This window comes from Callorhinus ursinus, unplaced genomic scaffold (assembly GCF_003265705.2).
Source record: "Callorhinus ursinus isolate GAN/ISIS: 27379988/994484 unplaced genomic scaffold, GSC_fseal_2.0 scaffold46, whole genome shotgun sequence".
NCBI lineage: Eukaryota > Metazoa > Chordata > Mammalia > Carnivora > Otariidae > Callorhinus > Callorhinus ursinus.
In genome coordinates, this window is record NW_027397108.1 from 4,911,477 (window position 1) to 4,929,292 (window position 17,816).

General features: G+C 47.7%; 2 protein-coding genes across 2 annotated transcripts in view; one reads left to right on the forward strand and one right to left on the reverse strand.

Moving 5' to 3' along the window:
* The window catches only part of LOC112814720 (polycystin-1-like protein 2), a 58,642-nt gene extending 48,065 nt beyond the window's left edge, over positions 1 to 10,577 (reverse strand). Inside the window, 4 exon segments of the mRNA XM_073882297.1 lie at positions 1,975 to 2,085; positions 5,214 to 5,393; positions 7,840 to 8,004; positions 10,277 to 10,577. Of these exon segments, the coding sequence (XP_073738398.1) occupies positions 1,975 to 2,085; positions 5,214 to 5,393; positions 7,840 to 8,004; positions 10,277 to 10,577 (757 nt within the window).
* Positions 1 to 17,816, forward strand: part of BCO1 (beta-carotene oxygenase 1) — a 131,500-nt gene that overhangs the window by 71,195 nt on the left and 42,489 nt on the right. Inside the window, 4 exon segments of the mRNA XM_025860387.2 lie at positions 3,149 to 3,245; positions 9,320 to 9,519; positions 16,342 to 16,450; positions 16,682 to 16,990. The gene's annotated coding sequence lies outside the window, so the exon portion shown is untranslated.

Here is a 17,816-nt window from a genome sequence, read left to right on the forward strand (position 1 = left end):
CAGTTAGAGCTGCCTTGTTCTTTGTAATAGCTGTACAATGTACCCTAATTTATTTAACCAGGATTCTATTGATTGTCTAAATGTATTTTATCATGTTTAAAAAGACAAAAGGCAAAGCACCTTTAGGAAAATCTACTTGGCTAAGGTGGGCAATGATTCATTGTAAGCCATTTAGTGCACATTAAATTTTATAAAACCTGAGCTTTCAAAGTTAGCATGGAGGATGGGGAGGGGAGTAGAATTTGCTGGGGCTTCATGCAGCCCTGGGCTAATTGTGCAGCATAATCTTTCAGTTTCCAAGCACAAACAAGGAGGGAAAAGATCGAAGGAGATGAATACAAACAAAAAGGACTTTCCTGAGCTGCTCAGAACATTGTCGCCGTCCTGATTCGCAGCAACCTGAGGAAACACGGACTGTGGCTAGGCCCCTCTGGGCACTGTGGCGGGGGGCACGGGGTGGGAGGGGATGCTGGATAAAGTCTCTCCTTTTACAAATCAGAAACAGTGTGATCAGAACACACGGGTTCACAAGGGGGCAGGATATTTGAAATCAAAGTTGGAGCAGAAAATTTTGTCTGGGGTCTCCAGATCCAGTACACCCGCTGGCCTAAGCAATGCATTGGTCCAATGACAGCCACACTGTGACTGGCAGATCTCCAAAGGGCACCCTTCGTCCTTTAGCAAAACCACCAAATGGAAAGCACTGCCAAAACACATGGCCTCTTCTTCCCAGAAAACAGAATGAAGACACCCTGCTCACTCTTACTCCGCCCAAGGGTGTCTAGCAAACTGATGGCGCTGGGGAAACCTGTCCTCTCCTCGTCTCTGTGCGGTCCTCCCTCCTATATGGACTCTGCTCTCTTGGATGGCCCCCGGGGACCCCAACGTCCCCTGACTCACTGCTTCACTTTAGAGCTCCTTGCACCATCTCTCATGCTCTCAATAGAAGGTGCCGTTGTGACTAATTCCCTGGACAATGGCATAGGGGAAAGTGGCGCTCATGTATGCTGCTAGTGGGAATGTAAATCGATGCAGCCATTTTGGAGTGTGAAAAAGCATATACCCTATGATCCAGCATTCCCTCTACTAGGGATCTCTCCTCTAAAAAGAATCAGGCGTATGTCAAGATATATGCACAAGAATGAGCACTGCAGTGATACTTAACAACAAAAAGTCAGAAGAAACCTAAATGTCCATCAGCAGGGGACTGGTCCAATAAATTTTGACATAATCTTATGATGGGATACTATGCAGCCATTAAAAGAATAAGGTAGTGACTGGGACAGATGTCTAGGATATATTATTAAGTAAAAAAAAGTTGAGCTGTAAACTAACATATTTAACGTGATTATATTTTACATATATACATTCATACACAGTCATGTCTATGAAAACAGTTTGAAAAGCAGAGAACTTATTCTAAACATTTAACAGTGATTTCCTTAAGGAGAATAGGACTGTAGAATTGAAGGGAGGAATTCTTCCTTCTTGATTTATAAAACTTTTATAAAGTGTACTAATGTGGGTTATTTTTATGGCTTTCAAAATTTGTAGTTTTTAAAAGTCGCTGTGTGTTCTAAAATGCAGCCTACGGGCAGGGTGGTGGTTGAGTGGGTATGGGGTATGGTAGCAAGACATCTTTTGACTTCTTTCAGCCAAGCAATGTTGGTCTTGTCTGATGTGTTTATTGGGTCACACCATGAAACTTAATTTGAAGGGTCCTAGGAGTTAAAAAATAAATATATTTTTAACTTCTGGCTTGACAGCTCATTTCTGCAACAGGAGCCTCAAACCCTTTACCGCATGAGGCTAGGTCAGGTGGGGAGGTCAGGCTGCAGGGAATCAGCTGTGAGTGAGGAAGTCTCTTAGCGCACAAATCGGCCCCCATGAGAGGCTGCTCCCTCTGCTCCAAGTGGGGCTGGACCTGGTGTGGAAATGAGGGAATTCCCATGTCCAGGCAAGCTGGGGACTCACCTTCTTGGCACTGGTAATGCACCCACAGGTAGCTGCCCTGGGTGGGGCACAGGTCTCCAAAGTAGGTCCCATCTGCTGCCACCTGGCATACTTGCAGCCCCTGGCACTGGCCTGGGAAGTGCCCGAATACCAGCAGGAGCAGGAACAGTGTGAAGGACGAAAAGGGACAGGTTCAGACAGAGGTGAATGATCTCTCATTCATTCATTCATCCATTCACCCACCCTCCACCCAGTGAATATCTGCTGGTATCCACTGAAGACCAGACACTGACCTAGGTACTAGGGAGAGAAGTAGGATTCTTTCCCTCAAGCAGCTCAGGGTCCAGCACAAGGGTTCTCAAATCTTAGAATACACCAGAATCTCCTGGAGGGCTCTGGAAGACACAGATTTCCAGACCCCACCCCCAGTGCTTCTGAGTCAGTTGCCATGGGGGGGTGGGCAGTGTAAGAATTTACTTTTCTAACAAGCGTCCAGATGATGCTGATGCTGCTGGCCCAAACACCCCACTTTGGGAAGCACTGGTCCAGTAGCATCCAGTCAGATGGCCTGAAGTGGGAACTTACATTTGGAGAACTGTCAAGGAGGGGAAAGATCGGGAATCCTGTCCAGGTGCCCATAGGAAGGAGAAGCATGGAGCGCCCAGGCTCATGTCATCCCAGCACCTCTCCCTCCTGCCCAAGCAGATGAGTTACATCCCTACAGAGAAGCCTAGAAGGACAGGCAAGTGCTGCCTGGTTGTAGGACCCATTTCCATGCTGGATGTCAGCTGGGACCCACCCTTAGCTCCTAGAGGCCATTCTCTAGTCCTTGTGCATGGCCCTCTGTTATCTCAGAGCCAGCAATGGGGTATTGGATCTGTCTGACATTTGAACTCTGATTTCTCCATCAGCCCCATCTCTGGCTTCTAGCCAAAGAAACTTCTTTGTTTTTAAGGGATCATGTGGTTAAATTGTGCCCACTTGGATAATCCAGATTAGGAGCCACAATGGCATCTGCAAAGTCCCTTTGCCATGTAAATTAACATACTCACAGGCATGGTATCTCATCATACCCAGAGTTCCAGGGATTAGGGTGGCAAATCTTGGGGGCCATACCTCTGCCTATCCCAGATAGGAAGACATAAGAAGGCAGAGTGCTTTTCATCCTGTCTTTTCATCCTCTCTCTGACTGCAGCTTCCTCTGGACAGGCCCTCCCTCGTGGTCCTCGCTTCCAAGGGCAGCCTCCACCATGATTCCAGCACCCGCTGGATGGCCCTGACTTCTGATTTTGGTAAGACCATCCCCTCCAGTTGTCCCTCCAGCCCTTAGGGGTGGCACTGGCTTTCCATTGATGCTAATCTCAGGTTTGTATCATTATCCCGTTTGACTTCTCAGCATTTCCATGCTGGGTAATCAGTTCCTTGCATTCAGTTTCCTCTGCTGAAAGACCTGGCTTGGTTTCTGTTTTCCTAATGGGACCTAGCTTGATACACTCCTCAATCAGAGTTCTGTACCCCAGCACTAGACTACAATCTCCAAGAGAGGGGGAGTGTTTTGTTTTGTTTTTGTTCACTGCTGTATCTCCACTCCAGTACATAGAACAATACCCAGCACATAGCAGGTGAAAAATAAGTTTTACATGAGTAAATACATAGCACCATTGCTCCCTTCTGTTGTGGCATTGAGCACAGTGCTAGGTGATTGCTTGTATCCATATCTGTCTCCCCATTAGACTGACAGCTCTTTGAAAAACAGACTGTTTGATCCATCCCTTTATCAACAGATCCCAGGTTAGAGCCTGGCACAATGTTGGGCTCAATGAATGTTTATTGACCAACTGACAATGAATGAGTGAGTGTGGCACTTACATACAAACAGATTCCCCTGGAATCCTGCCCAACTCTGTTCCTCTGACCCTTCCCAGAGGGATGCAGGGCTCCTCTCCAAGGTGCTCTCTGGGTGTGGTTGCAAGGTTTGGAAACTTGCACCTGGGCCCTTGAGGAAATAGCCCACTCAGTCCCCTGAAGGGGGACTCAGGTCACCATGAAGGAGGCACATCCTTCAGCCCACCCAGCCCAGGCCTTTCCCCCTCGGAGGGACCACAGCCTCAGGGATGCCAGAGCAACAAGGGGAGTGGGTGGGAGCCAAGTGGCTGATTTTAGTATTTCCTTCCCCCGTACCTGCTCTAAAGGCACCAGGGACAATGTGGACCAGACGTGGAGGGGAGAAGAACAAATCACTTTCCCAGGGAGACGCAGCACACTTCCCCAAACTGGGGATGAGGCTGCTTGGCAGGTTCTGGGAGTACAGGGCATTCCTCCCTGAATCCTCACGGGGCCTTTGGGTGGAGGCAGAACCCCTCATTGAATTGCCGAGAGGCACATGTAGGGAGATTCAGCCTGAGGCCCCAGAGCTTCCAGCTTGGGCATAGACTGCTGTGTCCTCCTTTGGCCGAGAAGTAACAGACCACCTGTCTTCCTGGCACCTTGTAGGCCCAACACTACTAACCACAGCAGAGAGGAGGGGGCCCCCTGTGTCCTGGACAGTAGACCCCCAGGAGGGTGCAGGGAGCCCCCATCATCCCTGAAACAACCCCTGTCACCAGGCAAATGCAGCTCAGAGGCGGATTTAATCTGATTTAGAAAAACAAAGCCATGGAGAAACTCTCCCACATGAACAAGAGATGCCACCAGGAATGTGTGTTTCAGCATTATTCATGACAGCGAGGATTAAGACACAATCCATTCAACTCTCAACAGAGAAAAAGACACATCACGGTATAGTTATACAAGAGATTAAACGAATAAACTGGTACCTGTATCAAAGTGGATAATAGGAAATTTAAAGCCATACTCACTGCTGTAATGAGGGGACGTTAAGCAAATATGGCATAATGTTAGGATTTAACAACGATGGGTAGTGAGTCTATGGGAGTTCACTGAAATATTTTTATATAATATATAAAATATATGTTTGGAGTATTTAGAAATTTAAAAAAAGAAAGCAATATTTCTTGCACCCAAGTGGAGTGGGGAGCAAAATGCCCCCCTGGCCCATCCAGGTGGGTTTGCTGTTGGGTGAGGGGGTGAGCCACGGCCTTCTTGCTTCCCTATATGGTGCTGTGGGCAGAGACTGGCCCGTTTTCCTAATGTTGGAGGCCCAGATATGAAGGTTGTTCAAACCTTCCAGACCCCTTGGCTGGGTTCAGGACCCCAGGAACTGCCCTTTCCCGACAGCCAGAGCTGTCCTTGGGTCTTACCTGCCACTTCATCCTTGACGCTGGCCCAGCTGCATTCCTCCTCTGAGGGGCCTGCAGCACCCTAGGTGCAATAATGGGGAATCTGGCACCCATAGAAGGCATCCTGGATCTGGATGACCTCCCCTGAGCCACAGTGCATGGTGGCATTGAGGCCATCACAGGCCAGACTCTGGCGAGCACCTGTGACAAAGGGAAGGGGACACCTTAGGGAGGGATCATGGTCACGGCTAGGCAAGTGCCTGGTTGATGGGAAGTGGAAGGGTGTCAGGAGTCGGGACTGAGATGAAGGGACACATCAGGAGCTGGCTCCACAGGGATGAGAAATAGAACGTGGTGGGCATGAATACGGCTCTGGAGCAAGACTGCCTGGGCACAGATGCCACCAGCCACGCACTACCTGTGTGACCCTCTGCAAATTCCTTAGCTTCTCTGGGCCCCCTCAGCACGGGGGAGTGACAGCACCACACCAGGAGTGACAGCACCACACCACATAGGGTCTTTAGGAGGATTAAATGAGTTTATACATGCAGAGTAAGGGCTATACAACTGGCAACTATATTCTCCTATTTTTTAAAGATTTTATTTATTTATTTGACACAGGGACAGGGGAGAGCAAGCACAAGCAGGGGAAGGGGCAGAGGGAGAAGCAGGCTCCCCGCTGAGCAAGAAGCCCAATGCAGGACTCAATCCCAGGACCCTGGGATCACAACCCGAGCCGAAGGCAGCCGCTTAACTGCCTGAGCCACCCAGGTGCCCTATATTCTCCTGTTTTGAGTACCTTCTTTGAGCTTTATCTGAAAGCAATGCCTGGCATATGATAGATGCTAAACCAGCTTTTGTTGAATGAATGAGTCTTCATACCAATCCTAGAAGCTGGGCTACTGACTTCCCCACTAGGAACATCAGGCTCGGGGGGGTGGGGCACTGTGCTGAGACCCTCCTACAGACCAGCTACTGGCATGTGGTCCACGTTTGGTAAACATTTGTTAGAAAAGACCAATCTGGCTCAGCTGGGCACAGCCAGAAAGTAGGAAACTGGATCCATACTCAGTCCTGTCTGCCCAGTGGGAACGCCACAGGGTAAGGGATGAGACCAAAATCTGTGTTCATTTCCTATGGCTGCTGTACAAATTACCACCAAACTAATGGCTGAAGCCAGTACAAATCTATCATCCTCTAGTTATGAAGGTGAGAAGTCCAAAATGCATCTTACTGGGCTAGTATCAAGGTGTGGGCAGGCCTGGTTCCTTCTTGAGCTTCTAGGGGATGGTCTGCTCCCTAGCCTTTTCCATCTTCCAGAGGTACCCAGTTTGTTGAATTGTGACCCCTTCTTCCATCTCCAAAGCCAGCAGCACTGCATCTGCTAGTCTCTCTGATCATAGGCAAACCCAGGTTCAGGTCTCATCATGGTCACTTCCCAGCTGTGTGGCCTTGGACAAGGAGCTTACCCTTTCTGAGCCTCACTATTCTTAGCTTTATAATGGACCTACAACAGAACAACAGAGGTACTTCTGAGTACCTCTGATGAATACACACAGAGTGCACAGCTCTGTGTCTGGAGGTCCTGCTTGATACATGTTAGCTGTTCATGGTGTGACCTCAGACCATGGCGCCAAGACTCTGGGGGCTGGCAGATTCTGAGACAGGCTTCACATTGGGTTGCAGAAGGGGGTAAGGCTTTGGGAGGGTTGTGATAAGCAGAGAGGAAAGTTGTATGACCCACGGGTACCAGAGGTTACAAGTCTAATTCTGACACCTATTTAAACCCAGACAAGGGGGGGGAATTGGGGCAGGGGCCTCTGTAAATGCCCAAACCCAGAACGGGTCCCGGGAGCTAGGATTCTTCACTGAGGGGCTTGAAGGAGGGGGCTGAGCCCAGGAAGCCTGGAAGCTTTTGTCAAGCCTGGCTTGAAAGTGAGGGGACCATGGGGCAGCTTGGCTCCTAGACCATGACAGGCAGGACCCAGCATGGGGCCATGGGCCACTCATGCCAGGGTTCTTGCACAGAGTCATCAGGGAAGGGTCCCCAGGGTACAAAGGGGGTCAACCATGGACAGCAGCTAGAAAGGACACAAGAGCGGAGTGCAGGGGATTCAGGAGTCAGAAAAGATGGGTGGTGGGGACTCAGACCCAGGCTGGCCAGGGCAGCAGGAATCAAGGGTGAGGGAGAATAGCCTCCTGGGACCACATCTCCTTCACTGGAAGATTAGAAAAAGAGTAAATAGGGCTGGGCATTTGCACCTAGATGCAGATATCTGAGAGAAAAGAGGGACAGGAATGAAACTAGTGGGCGGGGAGGCAGGTAGGTGGACAGGGAGAGGTGGGGTGTAAGCTGCGGAGACAATAGGAGACAGGCACAGAGTGCCACACAGACAGAGATGGGTGGGCATTTAGGGAGACACAGAGATAGAGACAGAGACACAGACAGACACAGAGACACAGAGAGACACACACAGAGACAGAGAGAAACACAGAGACAGAGATAGAGACACACAGAAAAAGACAGAGACACAGAGGCAGAGATAGAGACAGAGACACACAGAGACAGACACAGAGACAGAGAAAGAGACAGAGACACCCAGAGGGACCCAGAGAGACAGAAGGAGGGAGACCCCACAACAGAGGCCAAACTTGCAGATGAAGGCAAACGGCTGCGTGCAGTTGTCTGACGCCGCCCACCCAAAGGAAGCATCTCTCCCGATGTAACCACAGGTGTTTGGTGCAGGAGAGGCCTGTCCTCTGTGCCAGGGGCTGTAGCTCACATTTGAGGTATCCAGCCAGCTCCCTGGCCCTGGGATGTGAACACAACCGCCAGGACTTGGAGACATTCTTCTGACCCCTTTTTATGGACGGGGCTGGCCTCAGCTCAGGTCCTGGTATGCAGGAGGCACTCAGTCAAGGCTGGCAGGCTGAGTGCCTCTCTTTCCCATGCCAGTGAAGGGACCTTGCTAGCTGTTATCTCTCAATACCCAAACAGAAAAACTCAACCTAAAAACCGGGGCACCAAGTCAGGGAGCCCAAAGTGGTTTGATTCAGTACATGATGCTTCTAGCTCTGTCTTACCATAATCTAAAACAGAGCACAGAAGTCTGCTTGGGATGTTCAAAGGTGTTCCACAGAGAGGCAGGGGCCCTTGTCAAATATATTTGGGCCGTGCTGCATTAAAATGGAAGCAGTATTCCTTACTTCAGGACTCTTCCGCCCCTGGAACACACTAATGTGCTCTTGAAGAAGTGCCCTGTGCACGTGTGTGGAGTACAAAGGCATTTCAAGGACACTAGAAATCTAGAAAACACTAAATATAAAATATTTACTCTGAAGACTCAAAAGTGTATTATTTTTTAAATAAATCCGTACAAATGGTTAAAAAATTTAGAGTGAAAAGGATATAAAATGAAGACATCTCCCCTCTCCCAACCTACAGGTTACTCCCATTACTGGTGTGTTTCTTATGAATTGATCCAGACTGGTTTGTATCCACATATCAGCATCTATGAGTGCCTGAAATCAGTTTACACAAATGTCATCATATTGCACGTGGCACCCTGTCCCTTGCTTCTTAAATAACGTTAAATATTGGAGGTGGTTTCATGTCAGCCTACACCTATCTACCTCATGTTCTGTAACAGCCATGTGGTATCGCTTGGTAATTTTTGAAAAGACACAACTCCTTTAACTGCACATAAATGGACGTTCAATATACAGAAATCCACAACTGCTATATGGACAAATCAAGAAACAATTCAATAGACACTGCCTGAAGATGCATTTTAGAATTCAAATCCGAAGGCTATGCATTTCCTAAAACAAGCTTCTCCAACTGCTCCCTTAATTAAGCCTTTCCATCCACTCTGGTATATAAGTGCTTAGCCCAGAATGAGTTCCTCATTTCTAAAACTCAGTAGCTTCGACAGGGCAATGTGATGTGGTGGGAACTGGCAGAGTCCTCACTGCCCTTCACCAGTAGCATCATCTTGAGCAAACCATTTCCTCCCCCTGGACTTCATGTTCCTCACCCATAAAAGAGGAGTAGCAATGTGTACCTCGTGGGGCAGGTGCAAGGATTAAATATGAATGTTCATTTGTCCATTCTCTGCTATGTACAGGCACTGAGAAAACAACACGGCCAGAATGTGTTTCCTTCCCTTGAGGAGCTCATTGTCTAGGAAGAAAGACAGACACCTAAAAACTTGAGGTCATGCTGAAAGTACCCTTACAGGGGTGTGGACAAGGCCTTACAGGTGCAGAGAGAAGCACTCACCTGACTGTACTGGGGTTGGAGGAAGGAGTCCTCACAGAGTAAAAGGTAAGGAAGAGTTTCTAGGAGGACCACTAAAATGAGACTATCTAATGTGAGGGGGAGCGATCCCAAGCTCTTAACCTGCTTTAATCCCGTAAGAAATGGGGAAAGCCATGTGGAAGTGTTTAAAAAAAAAAAGATTTATTTATCTGAGAGAGAGGGGGTGGGAGGAGGAGCAGAGGGAGAGAGAGAGAGAGAGAGAGAGACTTAAACAGACTCTGTGCTGAGTGCAGAGCCTGACACGGGACTCAATCTCACGACCCTGAGATCATAACCCTGAGATCACGACCTGAGCCAAAACCAAGAGTCAGATGCTTAACTGACTGTGCCACCCACGGGTCCCTGGAAGTGCTTTGAAAATAGCTTAGTAATTATTTCCTGGGACCCTGTTTTCTCATCTGTAAAATAGAAGCAACAATATTATCTCACTGGTTATCGTAGGGATTCAAGGCGATAATGGACAAGAAGTACTAAGGATAGTGCCCGGGACTATCCCAGCAAGAACTGAAGAAGTCATAGTTAGTCTTAGTTTTAGGCACATTCAAACAAATGAACGTTTCCAGAGTGTCAGCAATGTGCCAGATTCTGTGCTGGTTACTGTACCTGAGTTATTTCGTTTGGTCCACAAAACAACCAAAGAGGAGGGTATCCTCACCATGAGAATTAGGATATATTAATTTGTTCCATGAGGCTCTGGGTAAGAAGCAATGGTGACAATCACAGCCACAAGCTTCCCATGAAATACAGCTTTTACAGCACCTACCTTCTGTGGTTCCATTCTGAGCCGAGTTCCCTATGAGTCCAATCGACCATTCCCTGTCCTGTGAGATGTGCTTCTGCAGAAACTGTTGGGTGTCTTCATCGTCAGTAAAGACCAAATGCCCCCCTTGCTCCTCACACCAGCTCTGGGCCCCATAAAAGGTGCGACCAAGAGGCACAAATTCATAGCAAGAGTCTCTGAAGTCCACTTGGTTTTTTGAGCAAAAGTTGCCCTCCTCTGGGTTAGAGATCGTGGCCCTAAACCTCAGAGCAAGCCCCAAGAGCACCAAGCCCGCTGTGCTCATCCTTGAACCTGCTGGAGCATCTGGATGGAGCTGGCACTCACGTCCTTCTTATGCTGTTACCTCACAACCATCTGCCATCCATCCTTCCTTCTCTCTTTGCATCAAATAATAGTTACTACCTCTTGTTTAAGAAACAAAAGGCTCAGGATGAATGTGTCTGCATTTTTGCTTTGCCCAGCTCTTTGTTCAATTCCTGTTCCAAGTCCAATTATTTTGGAAAACGGTCTTCGAGAGAAACATATAGCTGCTATCCCACCTGTCTGCTTGTCATTCGATCAACTGTTAGCCTCTGATAAAAATTCCTTGCTATGGGTTTTATGTTCTTTTCACAAGAAGCCATCAGCATGTGGGAAGTATGTGATAAAAGAAAAATGGCAGGAAAGTGAGAGTGATGGTAAAACAAACAAGCCGCACTCATCTCCAGTGCTATCGTCTGGAGTGGTGGCCGGGCCCAAACGACAATCACATTCCCCCCAGCATGGCTTAAATCCCAATGGATATGTCTCCCTCTCTGACTCATCACATTACTACTCATGCCTATCGGGGAAAACAGATTTTCTACACAATTGTTTTGATATCATCATGAAAACAAGCTAATATCTGGCTTTAAATTATTCCCTTGCTCTGACATAATTCAACCGATTTTTCCTCCCCAGTCCCTGGCAACCTCTACTTTCTGTCTCTGGATTTATGGATTCTGAACATTTCATGTAAATAGAATTGCACAATATGTGACCTTTTGTGTCTCGCTTCTTTCACTCAGCATAATTTTTTTCCAGGGTCATCTACATTGGAGGGTGTATTAGTACTTCATTCCTTTCTATAGCTAAATAATGTCTTGTGTATGGATATACTACATTTTGTTTATCCATTCATCCATTGATGGACATTTGGGTTATTCTTGCAGGAAAGGGATGATCTCTTAATCTCTACACATCCCATGACTGGCACACAGTAGGACTCAATGAACATTTGCCAATCTGGCTCCATCTCCCAGGTCCTTGGGTATTGGGAGAGGTCGAGAGGATGTGACTGCTAGTTGACCCGTGAATGGGACCCAGGCAATTAGAAGTTCCTCACGCCCTCCCTGTCCTTAGAATGTGCATTCTGCTTGCCTTCCCCACTTCCAGAAGCTGTCCCAAGGACACAGCCTTGAGATAGTGGTATGGTGTTGAAACCATCTGGATAGTATACATGACTGAACCCAGTTAAAGCCTCTATATAAACTTTTGAGACTTGGCTGGTGAGCATGGAGATTTACTCGTCTTGCAGCACCCAGGACAAGCCTTTTATGTTAAGTTCCCCTGCTCATTAGACCTGCCACCTACCAGTCTAGAGTGATCTGCTTCTTTCTTTGGTCTCTCCCTGCCCTACGTGTACAGAGGCCAGTTTTCGAACCAACACCGGGACTGACCCTTGGCCCCCATCCCTTTCCCAGAAGCCCTTCCAAGCCCTCTGGAGTAGCCCTGCCAGTAGCCCAGGGCAGGACTCGATGTTGTTGCTGAGTCACAGGCTGGAACACAGAGAACACTGTCCTCTTATCTCTGAGGCCAAGCTTCTAATGACTTCTATTAGAAAAATATGTGGAAGGCCTCATACAGCGATAATGTATCTCCTGGGAAAAGGCTTAATTTTTGTCCCTCACAGAACATGCTTGGAAACATTTGATAACAAATGCAAATCTGCAGGCTAAATTCCACTTTTGCATTCTTTACATTCTGATAAATTGCAGACTCCTGGGCAAGGAATTCGTCTTGGTGATGTCAGCTCCCAATGTGCCTTAGCATCTGTGTACATGAAAAAAGGAAGGAGGGCATGGCTGGACCCATGTAAGCCTATTTCCAGTGATCTGATCCAAACCTTGATTTTTGGATCCAGCAAATGAAAACAGAAAGAGAATGAATTTGGTTTAAATGGGGCCTTAAGTACATGAAAAGAACCATAAAGATGTTCACGCCCTATGGCCCAGCCATCCTGGTCCTGGGAATGGACCCATTTTAGTTTGGGTTCCCCCAGAAGTTAACTGAGATGAGAATTTAAGAGCAAGCAATTTATTTGGGACGGCATGCAGGAAACAGTGGCAGGGGAGGGGGCACTGTACATTGCTTTATATGAATTGGTGTTTTTATTGGCTATAAACTGAGTTGAATCTTTGCCCTCCATTCAGCTGAAAGACAACATAACAAAAGAATCCTCATGGTCCCCTCACCCCCATAGATTTTCATTTCTTTGTGGTTCCTTCAAATGCTCTTTGCCTTGGAGATGGGTGTTTGGCCAGGCACAAATATAGTGTGCACATAATTCATCCTAGGACCTTTCCCACTTAGCTTTAGGTGGTAGGCCTTTTCCATGTTGCTAAAGGGCTTTGGAATTGGCATGGTGGGGGCTGTGCTTCCTTTCCCTGAACAGACATTTACTACACCATTCCCACAGTGCTGGATACTTTGTGTGGTTTTCCTCATCTGTTTGTTACGTGTTCAGTTTTGCAATGCTAGTCAACACGGCTATGAACATCTTCTTGCACTTGCGGTTTAGCCTGAGCTGAGTTCTCTCCTGAGGGTTGTAGCAGGCATTATCAAGGACCCATCTTAACCCCTCACACTTACCACGTAAGGCTTCTAAATGCAAGCCCCTGTAGCTCTTGGCCTCCCTCTACCCACAAGGGAGAGGTTGGAGGTGCCCGGAAGTTTGTGCTTCTTGGGGAGAAACTCTCACCCTTGATTGGCCAGGGTTGGTGAATCAGTCCCCTAGATCCTTCAAGATAACTCTAAAGCATGCTCACACCCCATCTCACAGCCCGACAGCCAGACTGAGCTTCAGTTGCCCACGATGGTAACAGCCTTGATGATGTACCGCTAACATCTTCCCTCCCTGTTTCACTTCCCCACGCCCTTGCTGGCATTTCCTGGCTTCAGCTCCCAAATAAGCCACTTGCAGTTGAATCCTTGCCTAGCCCACAGGACATGAACATCTTCATGATTCTTGCTATGGACTCAGTGCTTATTTAAACCAGATCAATTATCTTTGGGTTTTTCATGTTGCTGATCCCACTTGAAGGCTCAGACTGCCAGATCAAATCCCAGGAAACATGCTCACACAGCTCAGCTGTGTCTTGCACACTTTCCTGATGGTTTCAGTTCTATACTTGGGGACCATCTCTGAGCAACTAATAATGACCTCAGGCATTGGGATGGTGGGTGGTATTCTCTTGGTTTTTTAGATGTGTATGTAGGTGAGTCCTCCGTGTTTGTTCACCCATGCTAAGTTGTTTGTTTCTATAAGGTGGCTAGTAACCTGGATCTTGAAGGACTAGCCAGGAAAAAAGAGGTGGGGTTGGAGGCAGGGGTGGGGGGAGAGCTAGTAGAAAGGGTGTCTCAGGGAGAGGCCCTATAATACCAAATCCTTATTTCTTGGCAGTATCCCAGAACCAGCATAAACTAAAGCCCCCTGCATTATCCCCCACAGGGTGTTCTGCCACCACAGTTTTGCGTATGCAGTTTCTTTCCAAGAGTGCCTCTTCTTGGGGCGCCTGGCTAGCTCAGTCAGTTGAACCTCTGACTCTTGGTTTTGGCACATGTTGTGATCTTGGGTCCTGAGATCGAGCCCCGCGTTGGGCTCTGTGCTCAGCGGGGAGACTGCTTGAGGATTTCTCTCCTTCTCCCTCTGCCTCTGTTCCTGCACACTCGCGCTCTCTCTCTAAAATAAATAAATCTTTAAGAAAAAAAAGAACACCTCTTCTTATACACTTGTCTGTACGCCTGCATCCTTTTCTCCAGAATAGCTCAACTATAAATCTCTTCTCTGAAGCTTTCTCATGGTCTACAGGAGTTAACTGCCATGTCTTCCATGTTCTCATAGCAGTTTAATCTACTTCTGTGTTAGCACTGTTTAAAAGTATTTGGCCCTAAAAAAAACATAGCAAGAGACAATGAGAGAGAAACTACGAGAACTTGGCTATAAAAATGAGCCCATGGATATAGCCTTTTAAATTTCTACTTTTAAGTTGTTTTGCTTAATGACTATTATGGGTTCAATTGTGTCTTCCAAAAAGACATGTTGGGAGTCCTAACCATTGGTACCTGTGAATGTGCCTTCTTTAGAAGTAGGGACTTTGCAGGGTGCTGGGGTGGTTCAGTTGGTTAAGCGACTGCCTTCGGCTCAGGTTATGATCCTGGAGTCCCTGGATCGAGTCCCGCATTGGGCTCGCTGCTCGGCAGGGAGTCTGCTTCTCCCTCTGACCCTCCCCCCTCTCATGTGCTCTCTCTCTCTCTCATTCTCTCTCTCTCAAATAAATAAATAAAATCTTTAAAAAAAAGAAAAAGAAGTAAGGACTTTGCAGATGTAATCGAGATGAGGTCATGCTGGGGTAAGGTGGGTCTAAACCCAGTGACAGGGGTCCTTATAAGAAAGAGGGGAATCTGACCACAGAGACGAACAGACACAGAGGGAGAAGGCCACGGAACAACAGAGGCAGAGACTGGAGCCAGGGACCATCAAGGATTGCTGGCAACCACACCAGAAGTTAGAAGGAGCAAGGAGAGATTTTTCCCTAGCGACTTCAGAAGGATCATGGCTCCACTGACACTTCGATTTTGGACTTCTGACCTCCAGAACCATAACAGAATAAATTTCTGTTCAAGCCACGATGCTTGTGGATTTTTGTAATGGCAGCTCTAGCAAACCAGCGTGATGATGATATAGCACAATGCGGCCATGTGTCATTCATTCATGCAAAAAACATTTGTTGAGCACCTACAACGTGCCAGGCACTGTGCTAAACTCTGGGTTTTAAATGGGAGGGTGACACGATCAGGTCCACATTTCAGCCAGGTCACCTGGTGGCGGCAGGGAGGGTAGATTGGAGTGGGTGGGACTGGCGACAGGAAGGCCAGGAAGAGGCTACTCCCAGGAGGTGAGCAATAGTGAGGATGGTGGCTAGGGGGCTGGAGGAAAAAGGAATAATTGGAAAGATTAGTTAGGAGGCAGAAACATCGGGACTACAGTTGTTATGTAAGTTTTATTTTTGTGACGCTTCACTGACTGGGCCCTGAGCACAACGAGGTAGAAATTAAAGTGTTTCAGCTCAGGCGTTAGAAGGCATTTCCTTTTTTACCAGTAATGCCCTCTGCGTTTCAATCTTGTCCCTTCCACCCTCACAGGCATGGCATGTTATTATACTAATCATCATTTGTTTTCCTTTCGTCCCTGTTAGGCTGTGAGCTCATGGGAGTTACGATTTCCCATCCTTCTATCTCTAAAACCCAAAAGAACACGAGTCTCTGCATCTAGTAGGACTGTGTGGAATTGATGAACCCTCCTAAGTGTTAACGGGGTATGTTGTAGTATTTCGTTTTAGTGGTGAAGCGTGCACTCCAGGAGTCCTAGGGCAGCCCTCCCACCACTCCCTACGTGCCGCTTCCTGTACAGGCCTGTGGAGAGTGTGTCGTTCTGGGGCTCACCACTGACACTTCTCCCTTGGGGAGGCAGCTGCCACCTCTCCTGGCACTTTGCCTGTCACCTTGAACCCTGTTATTCAAGATTTCCACAATATCTGCTCAGTTTATCATCCTGGCTAATTAAGGGCACCATTTAGAAGCTAACTTAATTGGAAAACCGGAAAGTAACTTAGATATGATAACCTTATCTCCACAAAGGGAAATATTAACTCATTTTTAGAAATGACTTTGTAATAGGAGATACAGAATTGCAAAATAAGGCTTTTTTTTTTTTTTAATAGCACAAAAACTTTTCTTTTCGAATTCAGTTTTTACTTCTACAGCCCATGACTGCTTTCTGGATGCAACACATCCCATGGAAAAAGTGGTTGCTGGAAAGGCAGCCTCCTCTTCCTTGCTCCTTCCCCAAATTGTAAGGTAAGAGGAGCCCATGTTCAAATCTCCCACCTCTGCTGCGTGTTGTTTGATCTGTGGCCCAAGGGCACAACCTCATGGAACTTCAGTTGCTTCCTTGATAAAAAAAAAAGGGGGGGGGTGGATAATAATAGTACCTGCCAGGTCTGTGCCAGAATTAGAAGATATGGTGTGTGCAAAATACAAAGGAGGGGGCACATATCCATGAACATCTCTCCCTTCTCCCCACCAAAGGGAGGAGTCAAAGGCTTCCTGCTTGCCCAGTGAGCATCTCGGACCCTTCGAAGGGCAGACCGTGTGTGATTTTGTACAAAGTCCTGCACCCTCTGGGAGTGAATCCCCTTCTACAATCTCTGCATAGATGCTGGAGGCAGCATGGCTAACTTGTGCAAACGTGTATGTGACTTGGGAGGAAGCCTGGGAATACCTGACCCGACTTGGGGAAGAGCCCTGCCAGGTGGCACCTCCATGGAACTCCCGCCCTCTGCTGGCTCTCTGCTTCTTCCTGTTTCCCTCTCAGCAACCCCAGCCTCCAGGTCCCGAGTCTGTGAACATTCCCCTCTTCCCTCTCTCTGTCACCTGTGTGCCATCTTCCTCTGGCCCCTGCTCACCTCTCCCGCCTCTCTCCTGCCCCAGCCCCACCCCTCTAACAATCCAGAGCGGTGTGGGGTGGCCACATGGTGTGATGCCTCTGGGTCTGCACCTTTTCCAGGATCACTCTTCCCGGCTTCTCTGCTTGGCCAACTCCCAGCTGTCCTTAAGCTTCGAGGCTCAGTACTGCCATTTTTCAGAAAGCATGGACATCCCTTCTCTTCACCATGCCCTTTGGCCCTGGAGGATTTCCCCCACTTGCTCTCTGGTGCCACAGCAGGCTGTCACCTCTGATGTGCAACTGCTCCCATTGGATGGGTGGCACTCCATATTTGAGGGACAGACAAATGAATAAGTGAGTGAATGAACGCATGGGCTAATTCACATTTTTCCCATTGCCAACCATGGACTTCTCTGACACTTGTTCCATCTAAACTGGAATGTCATGCAGCCATAGCTGCCTCTGTCCACCTTGGTCATATATAAATGCCATCTTAGCACCTCTCCTGCTAGCTCAGCACTGTCAATAGAACTTTCCCTGATGATGGAGATGTTCTGTCTGCACATACCAGTATGGCAGCCATTAGCCACACATGTCTGTGGAGCCTTTGAAATGTGGTTAGTATGAATGAGGAATTTAATTTCACTGTGATTAATATGTCTTTAAATTTATATAGCCAGACACGTGCTACTAGTGGGCTACTGTACTGGACAGCACAGCTAAGCTCCCACATTAATGCCTTCACTGGACATGATCTCTTGACTTAGGACGCCATTG